Source organism: Poecilia formosa, unplaced genomic scaffold (assembly GCF_000485575.1).
Source record: "Poecilia formosa unplaced genomic scaffold, Poecilia_formosa-5.1.2 Scaffold44, whole genome shotgun sequence".
Lineage (NCBI taxonomy): Eukaryota > Metazoa > Chordata > Actinopteri > Cyprinodontiformes > Poeciliidae > Poecilia > Poecilia formosa.
In genome coordinates, this window is record NW_006799983.1 from 580,987 (window position 1) to 594,558 (window position 13,572).

At 38.0% G+C, this 13,572-nt stretch overlaps 2 protein-coding genes across 3 annotated transcripts in view; one reads left to right on the forward strand and one right to left on the reverse strand.

Moving 5' to 3' along the window:
- Positions 1-711: 711 nt before the first annotated feature.
- cisd2 (CDGSH iron sulfur domain 2) lies at positions 712-6,890 on the reverse strand. Its single transcript, XM_007551832.2, has 3 exons — positions 6,706-6,890; positions 1,995-2,209; positions 712-1,852 (listed from the first exon to the last, which is right to left on the reverse strand). Exons 1-3 carry the CDS (start codon positions 6,806-6,808, stop codon positions 1,763-1,765), a joined length of 408 nt encoding a protein of 135 aa, XP_007551894.1. The 5' UTR covers positions 6,809-6,890; the 3' UTR covers positions 712-1,762.
- Positions 6,891-8,987: 2,097 nt separating this feature from the next.
- Positions 8,988-13,572, forward strand: part of suclg1 (succinate-CoA ligase GDP/ADP-forming subunit alph) — a 25,220-nt gene continuing 20,635 nt past the window's right edge. For both annotated transcript variants that reach the window (XM_007551839.2, XM_007551838.2), the window contains exons 1-2: positions 8,988-9,096; positions 11,905-12,005. In XM_007551839.2, the coding sequence (XP_007551901.1) occupies positions 9,063-9,096; positions 11,905-12,005 (135 nt within the window). In that variant the 5' untranslated portion in view covers positions 8,988-9,062. The remainder of the gene's footprint in view (positions 9,097-11,904; positions 12,006-13,572) is intronic.

The following is a 13,572-nucleotide window of genomic DNA, read 5'->3' on the forward strand; positions in this document are numbered from 1 at the left end:
CTAGCTAAATCTTTTGTTAATTTGACACCCTGTGCAGCTGCAGATTTGTTTTGATTTTTCAGATTTTTTTCACACCAATTATCTCTGAAGCCAAATTATAATCCATCCAAACTGAGAAGCTAAACAACTGCTTTACGACTTAAGCTCAGCCATTGTGTCCCAAAAAGGCATGCACACAGGTGCCTCTTCTTTCAAAAATTAAAATCTATTCATATTAGAAAAACTCCTGGAGCATTGTTTTTGTTTTAGTTCTTACATTTTTAAAACCTTCCCAATTATTGCAGAGAATTTTCAGCTAAGTTGAAATGTCCAACAGCTTCTTGTCAAAGCCCCACCCTAAGGGCTCAGGGTAATGCATAAAGTAATTCTTCCCTGCCAGCTGTTTTTGGAGAGCCAGAACAGGTTGGGAATAAAACCAAAAATAAGTTATCCTGACTTCTAAATTGGAAATGCAACCAATGCATTGCTCCCCAATGCAATGGAGCAAGAGCCAGAATGTTGATGCAAACTAGTTGTACCAAAGAGCCGAGTCTGTGGCCAAAAATACAAAAAGCTCTAAAACGACAAAAGAAAAAAAAAAGAATCCCTTCCAATTAATCCAATAACAAAAAAAAAAAAGAAGCCTTAAATAAAATAAAAAAAAGATCATGTAAATCTGAACTTTTGATAGATGGTGAACATCAAACCCATGAAGCACATACTCTGTGGTTTATGAAACTCAGAGCAGCCTAAGCTGATTCTGTTTACTGTTGCAGCACAGATGTTTAATGCAATTTTATAATGAAATTAAATTAAAGACAAGGACATGATAAACTGAGTTAAAAGGGACATTCACTTAAATTTTCATCTTAAGTTACATGAAGATTTTCAAAGTATTGAATAAGAAGCTGAGGTTCTGCCAACTTAAGCAACTGAATTACTCATGACCACTTCCATTAACATTTAGTATGAACAACTTAGTCTAGCAAACATTAACATACATGAAGTTATTTATAAATACCAAACAAAGAACTAACTGTGAAAGCAAATGTTAAGTGTGAAAATATTTTTTGCTTCATACTACAGGAAGTATTCTGCCAAGAAGCCAAATGCAGTGAATTCAGCAAGTCAAACTTGTTGCAGTTCTGAAACCTCAACAGCACAGTGGTTTGAAATGTTTCAACACAACAGCAATACATGTCTATGAACAAAACATAAAGAATCTACAGTAAGTATCCCATGCATTATGAATACATACACTCATTACATACATACATATTGATCTATCAGCAAATATCTTACACCTCCAAAGTGTTGTGGTAAAAACAATTTGGCACTCAAGCAGGCAAATGGTCTTAGAAACAACTAAATGAAGGCATACATGACAAAATGTTACATGCAAGTTGGACTAATAAATTGGGTATTTCATTTAAACAACCATTATACTGAGTGGAGCAAAAACCAGCCCTCAGGCTCCAGGTCACATTATAAGAAGGTATCATAAAGTTAGTTAACGCTTTGGGTTGTTCCATTAAAGTGGTCCCAGTGAAATTGAATGTAATCCCGACATATAGAGACAAACACTTTTAAAGTATACTGTATAAACAATTATGTATGTAAATTAGAAGACCAATGAGAGCTTAACTGAAGAAAAACAAAACTACCCCAACTAGAAAAATTCAAATTCTCACTCAAACAATGGACTGCATTTTATAAGGAAAACAAAATACCAGGAAAAGATGAAGTACAGACTAGTCCGACGTAAACTTCTTTCCGTGGTCAATTATAGTATCTTCTTTTTGAGGATGAGAGGTCCCACGTTGTCCCCGGTTAATTCGTTGTGCTTTAAGTGTGACTTGTCGCAAACAGGAAACTAAAAACAGGAAATAACTTTATGTTAGTGGATCAGACAGTCGCATCAACCACTTCAGAATGCGCGACAAAACACAGGATCACTTGTCACTGCAGGTTAGCTTTTGCAGGATTCTACGGTCAAAGCCGAGAAGTCAACTCACAGTTTTGGAGCGCCAGCATCGACAGTAACACACATTTGCGCTGTTCAAGTCCTCGATGTCTATCTCGTTGACCACTTTGGGGTTCTCTTTCTGGATCTTCAGGTTGATCAGGCTGTCTCTCTGCTTCTTTTTCTTAGGCAGGAACGGACGAATGGTCAGGTAGCCCAGCAGGGCCAAAATGCCAAGGAGAGGCAGCAACCGGAGCCACTCAGACACTGTGGACATACATAAGAAATTGAACTTCATCATTCAGGCTGGAGCACAACTAGAATGTATGCTAAAGCCACTTTTAAGGCACTGTGTACCTTGTGGCTCAGATCATCTTGCAAATATTAATGGCGACACGTATATTTGCAAGATTGGGTAAGCCAGCCTTACCCAATAAACAATTCAGTTGCCCCCTAGTAACAACTGGTTGTGCCACTTTTAGGGGCAACAACTACAATCGTTTGTGAGTTTTTACATTTCTGTGTAGGACTTTGGTTCAGTCTCTATGCAGAATTATTTTTAACTTAACCACATTTGAGTGTTTGAGTATGAACAGATTGTTTCAGATAAATAAGATAAAGTGGCCTAGTCAGACTCCACAAAACCTCCCTTCTGTATTTTTTTTTTTTTTTAACCACTGACCCATTCAGAGGTCGCCATACTTGTGCGAATTAGATCACTGTCCTGCTAAGTGCCTGAGTCATGATGAACTCAGGCACTTAGCTGGACAATGGAGAGTCTTTTTCTGAAAAGCTCTGTTCAAAAACTTTCTAATATTTCTTCACAGGTTTTTGCCCCTTGAGTATCATCAAGACTTTTTTTTTGACGAATATGAGCTTTGGTGTTCTTTTTGATCGGCAGTGATTTAAAATGGCTTGTACTTTGACTGCACTTTATCTAGTCTAAGACCCCAAAGCATTTACGCTGCATTCAGTCACATACCCGTTCACACACACATTCACATGCTGATGAGCTACTATTCTAATACATCTGGAAAAAAAATAGAATATTGCGTAAATGTGCAATATTTCTTGCCAGCTACCTTCAAAAGTGAAACTATATATTACCTAGAATCATCACACATGGTGATATAAAAAATTAAATTACTTTGAAAAAGGTCAATATTGTTAAACTCATGGTGTCACACCCTAATTAGCTAATCAAAACACCTGCGAAGGTTTCCTGAGTCTTTGAACAGTCTCACTCACTCACTCAATTACAGGGAAGACTCTGTGTTGACTCGGCAGATGTCCAGAAAACATCATGAACATTCTTCACAACCAGGAGAGGCCACAAAAGGTCCCTGGTGAAGAAGCTGGTTGTTCAGAGTTTTGTATTCAAGCATGTTAACAGAAAGTTGAGTGTAAGGAAGAAGTGTGGTAGGAAATGGCACACCAGCAACAGGAAAATCCCCAGCTTTGAGAGGATTGTTAAGCAAAGAAGAGCCACCACACACAGACAGACACTAAACATGGGTTAGAGATCCTCCATTCCCCGTGTCCAGACACTACTGAACCGGAGACAATGTTTCTGACGTCTTCCATGGGTTAAGGAGAAAAAAAAAAACTGGAGTGCTGCACAACGGTTCCAGAGTAGACTTAGGCAATATGCTGAAAACGTATCATGATATAAGCATTTCAATAATTCAATAATTATAGATTAGTTGTTTGTTATAAATATCTGAAACACTGCCAAACTGGTGGCATGACCTATTTTGAGGAAGCTATGAGGCACAAAACTTGGGATGTGCAAGTATTTTCTATTGACTTTGATCTTTTGTATAATGTGATATTATGGATTTATTGCCCAGGCCTAGTCAAGAGTCCTGTTTTCAGATAAATTATGTAAATTCTGCATTTAATTTGGAAGTCAAGATCCTAGAGTATGAAGGAAAAATCTGGGCTTCCATTACACTTACAAAGTTCCACAAGCTGACTGCCTCCATACCACGATGCATTGTTGCATTAATTCATGCAAGCCGAGGCTTAAAATACTTTTCAGAAGTCTGAAATGTGTTTCTAAAACATCCGTTTTTATTCATCTAATAATAGGATATTCTAATTCACTAAATTTTGGGTTTTCTTTACCTCTAAGGCATAATCATTAAAACTGCAAAAAATAAAAAATAAAGGCTTGACATATCTATGTATATCTAATCTCTATAAAATAGCTGTTTCGCTTTCTGTGATAGCTGGCAAGAAATATTGCACTTTATGCAGTATCCTAATTTTTTGAGATGTAGCACATTCAGTCATTCACCCTTTCATGTACACAGTCACACACTGATGGCTTTATTGCAGGCACAGCTGCCCAGTGGCAGTCTGACAGCGATTTAGGCCCTGAAGCTCACCTCGTCTCTTTCTTTTTGCCGAATCCTGAACACTGACCTTGACTGAAGCAAATGAGGTCTGCAGTGTCTCAGACGTCATCCTGGGATCTATTGTAATGTCTTGAATGAGTCGTCAAGAAGCACTTGGAGGAGTTTTGGTAGACCAGCCACTTCTGGGAAGGTTCACCACAGTCTCATCAGAATAATGACTCTTACTGTGGCTCACTGAGTGGTTTTATAACCCTCTCCTAAGTGATACATATCGATGACTTTGTTTCTCATCTGTTCTGAAATGTATTTAGATCAGGGAGTAACGTGTCATTTTCAAAAAAGAAAAAAAGGCCATTACTTTTTTTTTTTTTACCTAACAGTTTGCTTAGCTAAACATTTTCCCCTTGATTAAATCAGCATTTAATATCTGATTTTTGTATTTACACAAGTAATGTTTATCTGATAGTAAAACTTCCTCGATCTGAAACATTTGAGTCCGTAGCTGTGCATAACTATTAGATACATCCCCTGGAAGTTCTGCAGATGTATCTGTAAAAAAGATACAGGTTCTATTACAGCATTGAGGTTTGGGGCAGAGAGGGGGGGATATGGTGTATTAGCATGCAAACAGAGGCTATTTCAAGATTTTTTTTAACCAATGCATCTATGAGATGCATTAAAGTATTAATGTTTCAGCTTCTATGGATCTTGGGTAATAAGTAAAAACAGCCAAGTACTTATGAAACAGGAAACAATGTGAATAAATTTTTTCTAAGACTTGAAATGTAATACCTGTAGGTTAAATAACCAGCTAAGCACATAAACTGGGGGGTCAGTTTGACCAAACCTACTTTTCCCTTTGCTACACCAGACAACAGCTGGTACTGACACAAAAATAATATTAGAACTGAATGCCTTTTTATATTTATTTTTTCTTGTTTTATTTTTGCTTGTGTTACCATTTCTACTTAATTAAATAGATGCTTGGAAGATTATCACTTGTAGATCTGACTAAAAGTTGCAGATAGTCCTGGCTCTAAAGATCCTTTTTTTTTCTTCAAATAACTAGTAACTCCATCAGCAAACCATTATGTTTGATGTCCTCCCTTTTGCATTTTTTCAACACCATGAATTGTCCTTGCCAGGGTATTACTGTCTATAATAACTCATGATTTGCATGCCAATAATGTATTCAGCCTGTTGGATAGAGTCCAGAGTACTGACTGAAACGATTGTGTCCAAGATGCTGAAGGTCACAGATAGTTCTAACCATTTTTATGACATATGGAAACCATAATGTGTGTGTTGTTGTTTTTTTACATTAAACTGTAGGTTTGCCTATCACATAAAGTTCCAGTTCACTTTCAGTATACAAAGTTTAAAGAACACACTACAGAAAATTGCAATTGCTATTGCAAATTTAATATTGCAGTCAAAAAGGACCAATTTGCTGCAATAGATGGGATAAAATATTTAATGATCCATAATATATTTTGTCAGTTGAATAGAATTGTGCTGACCTCTGTAAAGAATAAACTGTCTAAATAGATTAGACGCAGTGGTGGGGAGATTGTGATGATAATGAAGAAAGCACGTGGTGCGGTGATGACAAAAAATATGTCTCAATATTTGACAATGATATCGCACTGTTACGTCCTCATTTCAGCCCTACTTTTAACAAGAATCGAGGTAAAAAGTTATGCAAAGTAGCTTAAACAAGGACTTACTGAAATATGCATTGAAACATTTGAGCCTGTAACTGTGCATAACTAGTAGATACATGCCCTGGAAGATCTGCAAAAATAAAAGATGCTTCTACAGATTCTATTACAGCATTGAGGTTTGGGGCAGAGAGAATATCTTGTAAATTCATATTTACAAGATATTTACATATCTTGTAAATATGAATTTACAAGATCCTAAACTTATAGTCAAGTCTTTCCCTCATTTTATAATGCATAACAACACACCCTGCGAGCCTGCTCTGTCATCATGTTCTTACACGATATCAAATCTATTCTTTATAATGAGCGCAAAAACAACTACTGCAAGACAAAAGTGACATTTAAACCAACAGACCCAAAACGGGGCAGCAAAGTCTCTACGTTGCAGATCATCTGTTCGTTTTTTCATCGCTACCAACAGAGACTGCCTTTAAGTTCCTCAGCCCTGAGATGAAGTTATGTAACTCGTGAGCTAAACTACATTATGCACTACTCTTCCTGCATTCCTCTAAGCGCTGTTTAAGGTCTCACATTATTGGACAAAGCGTAAGCAATGTGCTGGTAAAGTTGTGATGCCCGTGCAGGCTACTGATCAGAGCTGAGTGCTAAGTGTGAACTGTCCCCGAACAGTTCACGAGTTCATCCTCACGTTACAACCACCGCGACTGCCGTAAATTACCTGTTAACCTCGCGAACCCTCCGATAGTCTCCGGCAGCGGCAGCTTCTTCAAGTAGGCCGGAAGCTGCACTTTTATTATCTTTGAAATTGTTTCTAAAACCATCTTGAGTTGCTCGGCAGGGCCGGGTTTTGAGTTTGACTTGGGCAGTTCCTGGGGATCGTTTGTGTCACTGCGCTGTTTTATGAGCGCAGCTCGACGCCGGTACGTAAACTTAAGCCACCACAAAAAGAGGACGAACAAAACGGGGCGTAAATGGGTTTAGAAATTTGCGTAGAGGTGACACGTGATCTTAGTTGACGGCCAATCAGCGTCAGAGGAGTTGGTGGCTTGTGATTGGGTAAGTTGAACTGAGCAAAAAGAGGAAGGGTAGGTTAAAAAGCATTTTTACATGAATGTAGAACAGATCTTCTAGTTATGCAGAAAACTATAGAATGTCAAAAATTGAAATGTGTTATAATATCCCAATAAATTAGGATATGATCAATAATTGGTTCATTTACATTGCGTATGAGGTTGTGTTTATGTTTTTAAACATGGATGATTATGACCTTGTGAAAAACCCAAAATTTGGTTTTTCACAAGGTTAGATATTACATAGGAACAATGATAAAAATCGATACAGAAATGTGTTATGATCATGTTATTTCTCACTGTGTCACAACTGACAAATATCTTAGTGCTTAATACAAAGTTGAAAAGCTAGTGTTGTAGAAAAAAAGATGCAGCAGGGCTAAAAATGACTTTTCCTTTCCGCTTAACTTTTCATTATACTGAGATAGCTCTCTGGGAACTGCTGGCTTCTTCAGAAATAAAATTTGCCTTACTGTCCTCGTGAAGGATGACCGTGCACTGGAAACTGTCAAGTCATCAGTCAAGTCATTGTTTATGCAATATTATGTTTCGTATCACATCATTTATTTTATTTATTTGTAATCCTATTTATTAGTTTTATGTTATATTTAAATTTTCTATGAAATAGAATTTTGAAGTTTTATTACTTTCAGTGACATATAATCTAAACTGATGGTAATTATAATACATTTTAGTCAAACTCAGTTGACCAAATCATCCCAGGTAGTTTCTTGTGACAAGCAAAGCGGCACATGCAAATCTACGCCTAAATGTTGCAGGTGGTAATTTCTTTAATTCTGCTATGTTTGATTTTTATTTGTATGCAGAAATAAGTAGGCCTGCTAGATTGTCAGTTATTGTGTAGAGCTGTCAAATTGACATGAGTTGTTCCCAATTAAACACAGCTTAGGACTGCAGTAAAGAATGAAAACTGTTGTACAGGGCCTGAAGACTACCGATAGTAGCTTATGTGAATACTGAATATAGACAGAGAAGTGTTATAAAAATAGTTTCTAAACAATTTCATTGTAATGTATAAAAGAAATGACAAGACTTCATGTATGTTATTTGGAGATAATCTTTGACCCCCTAGGACAGCCAGTGAACTATGTAGGGCATGCAATAAGAAAATAACAAATTAATGCAAATAATGAGCTGATGCACAAGGTAAGGTAAGGTAAGGTAAGGTAGGGTAAGGTGAGGTAAGGTTGAGAGATCGATTGACCAGATCCATAATTTGTAGATCTGGATGATGTGCAAAGAAAGGCTCCAAAAATATAGAAAAAGACAGGACAAAAACAGAGCAAGAAAGGCAGGCATGGGCAGGGAGGGAGCATAGGAAAAAAGTGTCTGCCTTCATCGAGAGCAAGAGAGAACAAGAACAAGCAAGAGATTCTGAGAACAATTGAGACTGAAAAAAGATTTAGAAAATATATATTAAGATAAACATTATCACTGTAGATACTTGTCAAAAATGAAACTTTTAGAATATATTATTTACTAATTAGAAGTAGCATTTCGTAACTGTATTGATTTTTTTTTTCTGGGTTTATAATCTGGAGAGATAACCACCCGAATATCCGTTTGTAAGATATTGTTCACACAAAAATATGCCACGGTTTAGTTATCTGTTTCACTGTTATTTATGTGACTTTTACTAAAAGTCGTCTATGAGGTCGAGGCGCCCTCTAGAGCTGAAGCGGAATTCTCTCTCGCTAATAGTCTGCCACGGACTTCAATACCCAGAGTGCACCATGAGTGAAAGACGAACGTTTTTGCCTGTAGGAAAAATGAGAACATTAATGCTTGTGTTCATTTTTATATCCAATAAATACATTTTTTTAATGATAAAATGTTGATCATTCATAAATACTAATTTTGTATTTTAAGACAAATCTATTTTCAAGCTTGTTGGTACTCTTGAGTTTCACTGGATTTTTTTTAAGTCAGCTAAATTCTACGTACGAAGTCCTTAGCCTGTGGTGTCATTGCTGAATGACCGAAGATGTCTCATAGCAGGTTGTTTGCCAGGCTGCTTTGTAAGTATTTTATTTAAGTGCGGGTTTTTTCGCTTGAGAAGTTTAGGAGTTTAGTTATTGTACCGCAGAATGTGTGCGCAGGTGTTTTTCGGAGATGTACGGACAACTCTACACTGACACCTGGGTTAGCTTTCACTGAGCTCTCAAAGTCAGACACATCAGTCGCTGAAGTAATCTGGGAAATCTCTCTTGACAGTCAGCCAACTTGCTTGGTGGTCAACTTATAGTTACGGAACTCGCATTCACTTCTATAACAATGTTATCATTATCTGACCTTGCATGTTCTGAACAGTCAGAGTTATAACTTCTTTGTTGCAGCCACTCTTGTAGAAATGGCTAATTTAGCCACACACTTAGCTGTTTGCAGCTGTATTATAGCAACACTTTATGTTAGCCTTAAGGTTTGCTCAACAGGTGCATATAGTTTGATAGCATTACCAACATACAACACTGTTTTTGTCAATGCCATAGTTATATTATCAAACTCGTATTGACTCTTTGAACTTTGCACAGTGACATTGTTCAGCTCTGGATGAGGCTCTGAAAACGGAGCAAAGTTCAACCACCGATCTGCTGCTGCAGCAGCTGCTGCTGTTTTCTGCTGCAGGCCATTAACGGTGCTACACACTCAGAAGTAAAGAAAAAGTAAAGAAAGAAGTAAAATACTGTTTATAACTCTGCATGCTTTTCCACAGTTTGTTGCCTTAAACTTTAGAGCACTTACCTAACGTCGCGCAAAATTAGGACTTAATAGTGAAGTACAAGAAAAAATATGCATGATTAATTTTTCAAGCCTTTCTAAGCATAAATCGAAAGCGTTGTATTTTTATTCTGTCAATGTTGAGTCAATATTTACTGCAACCAATAAGTACAGGTGCACATTGTTTGGTCCTCATCTCTACAAGCACTTCACATCCATTGAGACAAACTTTCACACATTCACACTTTTCACACTTTCACACCTAGATGAATGAAATTGGATGGAGTCTGAATTTTTTTAAAAGTCGTAATATTTAGGTTTGGGCATTGAATGGGCTTAACTTTGGATGCTGACTTATTCTTGGCTTATTCTCTGGTTAATACTCCTGTTGCTCTTCGGTTTAGATGGATGATGACTATCTCTTGGTAAGTTTCTAGTTGTGCAATGCTTTTTACCTTTCAAGGTTACAGATTAAGCAGTGTTTATTGAGATGTTCAAAGCTTAGTTCGTTTTGTTTTAAACTTCTCCACTGTTATCTCTGATCTGGGTGCTATGAAGGCGATTTCTTATACGTTGTATTTAGGGTAATCAATCAATCAATCAGTCAAATTTTATTTGTACAGCACATTTCAGCAGCAAGGCATTTCAAAGTGCTTTACATCATTAAAAACAAAAACACAGGGGTAAGAGAGTCAACAGGACTGAATGCATGTCACACTTTTCAGGTTGAAAAGTTGAAAATAATAAATTGGAAAAACAAGCATAATTTTTATTCCACATCAGAGTCATGAACTACTTTGATCGTCTGTCACATAAAAAAAACCCAATGATTTGCATCAAAGTATAAGGTGGTAATGATATATCGCATGAAAATGTTCAAGGAGTTAGAATACTTTTTAACAGGACACATATCAAGTGCAAAGAAGAAAAAATATTGATTGTGGGGGAAATGACATGTTGACCATACAATGAAAATAATTTGAGACATTTGAAAACGTCTGCATCGATACAGAAAGATTGATATTTAACTTTATGCTTGCAGCAGCCTGGGTCCTTCATATTTCGATGATTGATTGATATATTTTGTTTAGCGCCTAATCTCTAAGAAAAGCTGGTATTGTACACAGCTGCAATCACAAATACTTAAAATTTAAAACATTTTTAAAAGTCTATATTTTTTTCTGCTCTATTTAGTTCCACCCAGCTGTTGTAAACACTGGGACTGACCACTAGCTTCTGTTTTGGCTCATTGAGTTTATAGAGCAGTTTGCTCAGAGTGAAAACTTTTAGGCTGCAAAAAAATATATTTGTTTTTTCCAATATTGTTTAATAAAGTAGTTTATGAAATGTCAGGATGCGGAGGGGGGCAAAGGCCAGTCCTCATTCCCAGAGCTTGCAGTGACATTTCAGAAGCTCACGCCGACAAATGGGTTTGCTCAACAAGTAGCTAACATGATTAACTGATTTAACCTTATTTTGCTGATGTTATCAAGTCATGTGCTTCCTACATTCATTAAAGCATCATATTATATGCATTGAACTGTTAGATCGGTTGAACTGCAGGGTGATGAGGTTAGGTCGGATGTGAAAATATCTCATTGCTTCAGAATTAAATGGTCGGTGTTTAAGATTTGGAGCAGTTGTGAAACTGAGCTCCTGTTGCATAAACGCACACGTGCACGCATACTTTGTAAGATCGGTATCTGATGCTCTACAGATTTTTGACTTGTTGGCAGCGCCACTGCAGAAGCAACCCGGTAAATATGTTCAATTCTAAATACTGAAGAGGGTTTTGATTACATCTTCTGAAAACGGGAGCCATTAAGTCTGCAGAAAGCTGGTGGTGTAAAGCAAGAGTGATTTTTGTTGAAACACTGCAGAGTATTTAACTCGGATTTGATTATTCTCCTTGAAATGAAGTAAAACTTTAATATTTTATTGTCAAACAAGACTTGGAGTGTCTGAATGTTGGATAAACTCCATTTTATCGAACCGAATGTTTTCCAACCACAGCTGTGAAAGGCTTTGTTGAATAATGTCAGCTTGTGTATTGATGTCTTTCACCTGATTGCTCCCTGTGTTGCTTTTCTTCTGTATTGATCCAACAGTGCAGCAGAGTGGAGTCAGACACTGTTATACAGGAAGCAGAAAGAACCTCTACATCAACAAGAACACGAAGGTCATCTGCCAAGGTTTCACAGGAAAGCAGGTTTGTAACCACGACTCGTCTGGATTCTTGTTTCGCATCACTTTAGTTACTTGCGACTCGGTAGTAAAGACTCAGCTTTTCAAGGGAGCACAGACCTTTAATTTTTGCATTTTATAATGAGTGGATGGAGATGATTATTTTCCCCTCACTCCCTTGTCTTTCCACTTGCCAGCTAGCTGTCTTTTCAGCAGCCCTGCCTTTAAAACAAAATATCTGTAACGTTACACACTATCAAAAGTTTAATTTAGTCACTTCCGGTTATGGTGTCTCAGTGAAAGGTGTATGTGCGTATGGCTCGCTGCTAAATCCTCTCAATTAATCCGTAAGTCAGACCAATATTGGCAATTTCGCCTGTTTTGCTTACGGGAAAACGCTTACTGGGGATCATGCCACCGAAAAATGCCAAACCGGTCCAACAACCGACTAAAACGGCTCCACAAGTGAATGCGGCTAATGTAGCTCATGTGGCTAATGTAACTCATGCGGCTATTGTAGCTCATGCGGCTATTGTAGCTCATGCTAACATGGCAGTGCCGGTTAACTTGGATGAGGCTCAAGAAGCGCCAACTAACCGTGATATTCTCTGAGCAATCAGCTTACTGAAGGAGGATATGAACAAACATTCTGCTGATATGCTGAAAGCAATCAAGGATATCAAAGGGGATAGACAATCGCTCACTGCAAGACCTGGGGAAACAGAAGCGCGAATTTCACAAGCAGAGGACGATGTCACTTCCCTTCAAAGCAGAGTTAAATCACTGGAGAAAACAGTGGAGGTGCTTTCTGACAGAGTTGCGGAGCAAGAGGACAGGAGCAGGCGCTCCAACCTGAGACTGGTCGGGTTGCCTGAAAAATCCGAGGAATCGGATCTGTGTGGCTTCTTGGAGAAGTGGCTCCGAGAGACATTAGGTGAGGACTTCACCTCGTCCCGCTGTGTGGAGAGAGCCCATAGGATTGGTTCCCTTGCCTCCAATCCTGCGGCTCCAAGGGTTGTTTTAATGAAGTTTCAGAGCTATCGGGACCGGGAAGCAACTCTGAAAGCTGTCAGGAAAATGAAGGAGGTACACTATAAGAACCACCGCGTCACCTTCTTCCCTGACCTCTCGGCCGAGACTCGCAAGATGCAAAGGCGCTTTGATGGAGTGAAAATCCGGCTTCGTGCCCTTAAAATTCGGTATGGCATTCTGTATCCAGCCCACTTAATCATGACACATAATGACAAACGCCGGATCTTCAAATCCGTGGAAGAAGCCAAAAAGTATATTGATGGAATAAGCTCGCAGGCTGAGGACAACTCCAAGTCTTAGTTTGTACTCGCCGTTCTTTTTCTGGCATAGTTCCTAAAAGTAACTCAGTATTCTCAGAACGTTTTGTTTCTGTATGTGGAAGCACAAACACTGTTAATATTTCTTTATTACACCTTTGAAATGTTAGCATATCTCGCCTTAATTATTGATATTTTGGTCAGAGCGTTTTTTGTTTATGCCAGCCAACCTATACATGACCATTGTTATGCGTGCAGACTTTTACGTTACCCACTTGGTGGCTGCAACGTTTCATATAACCC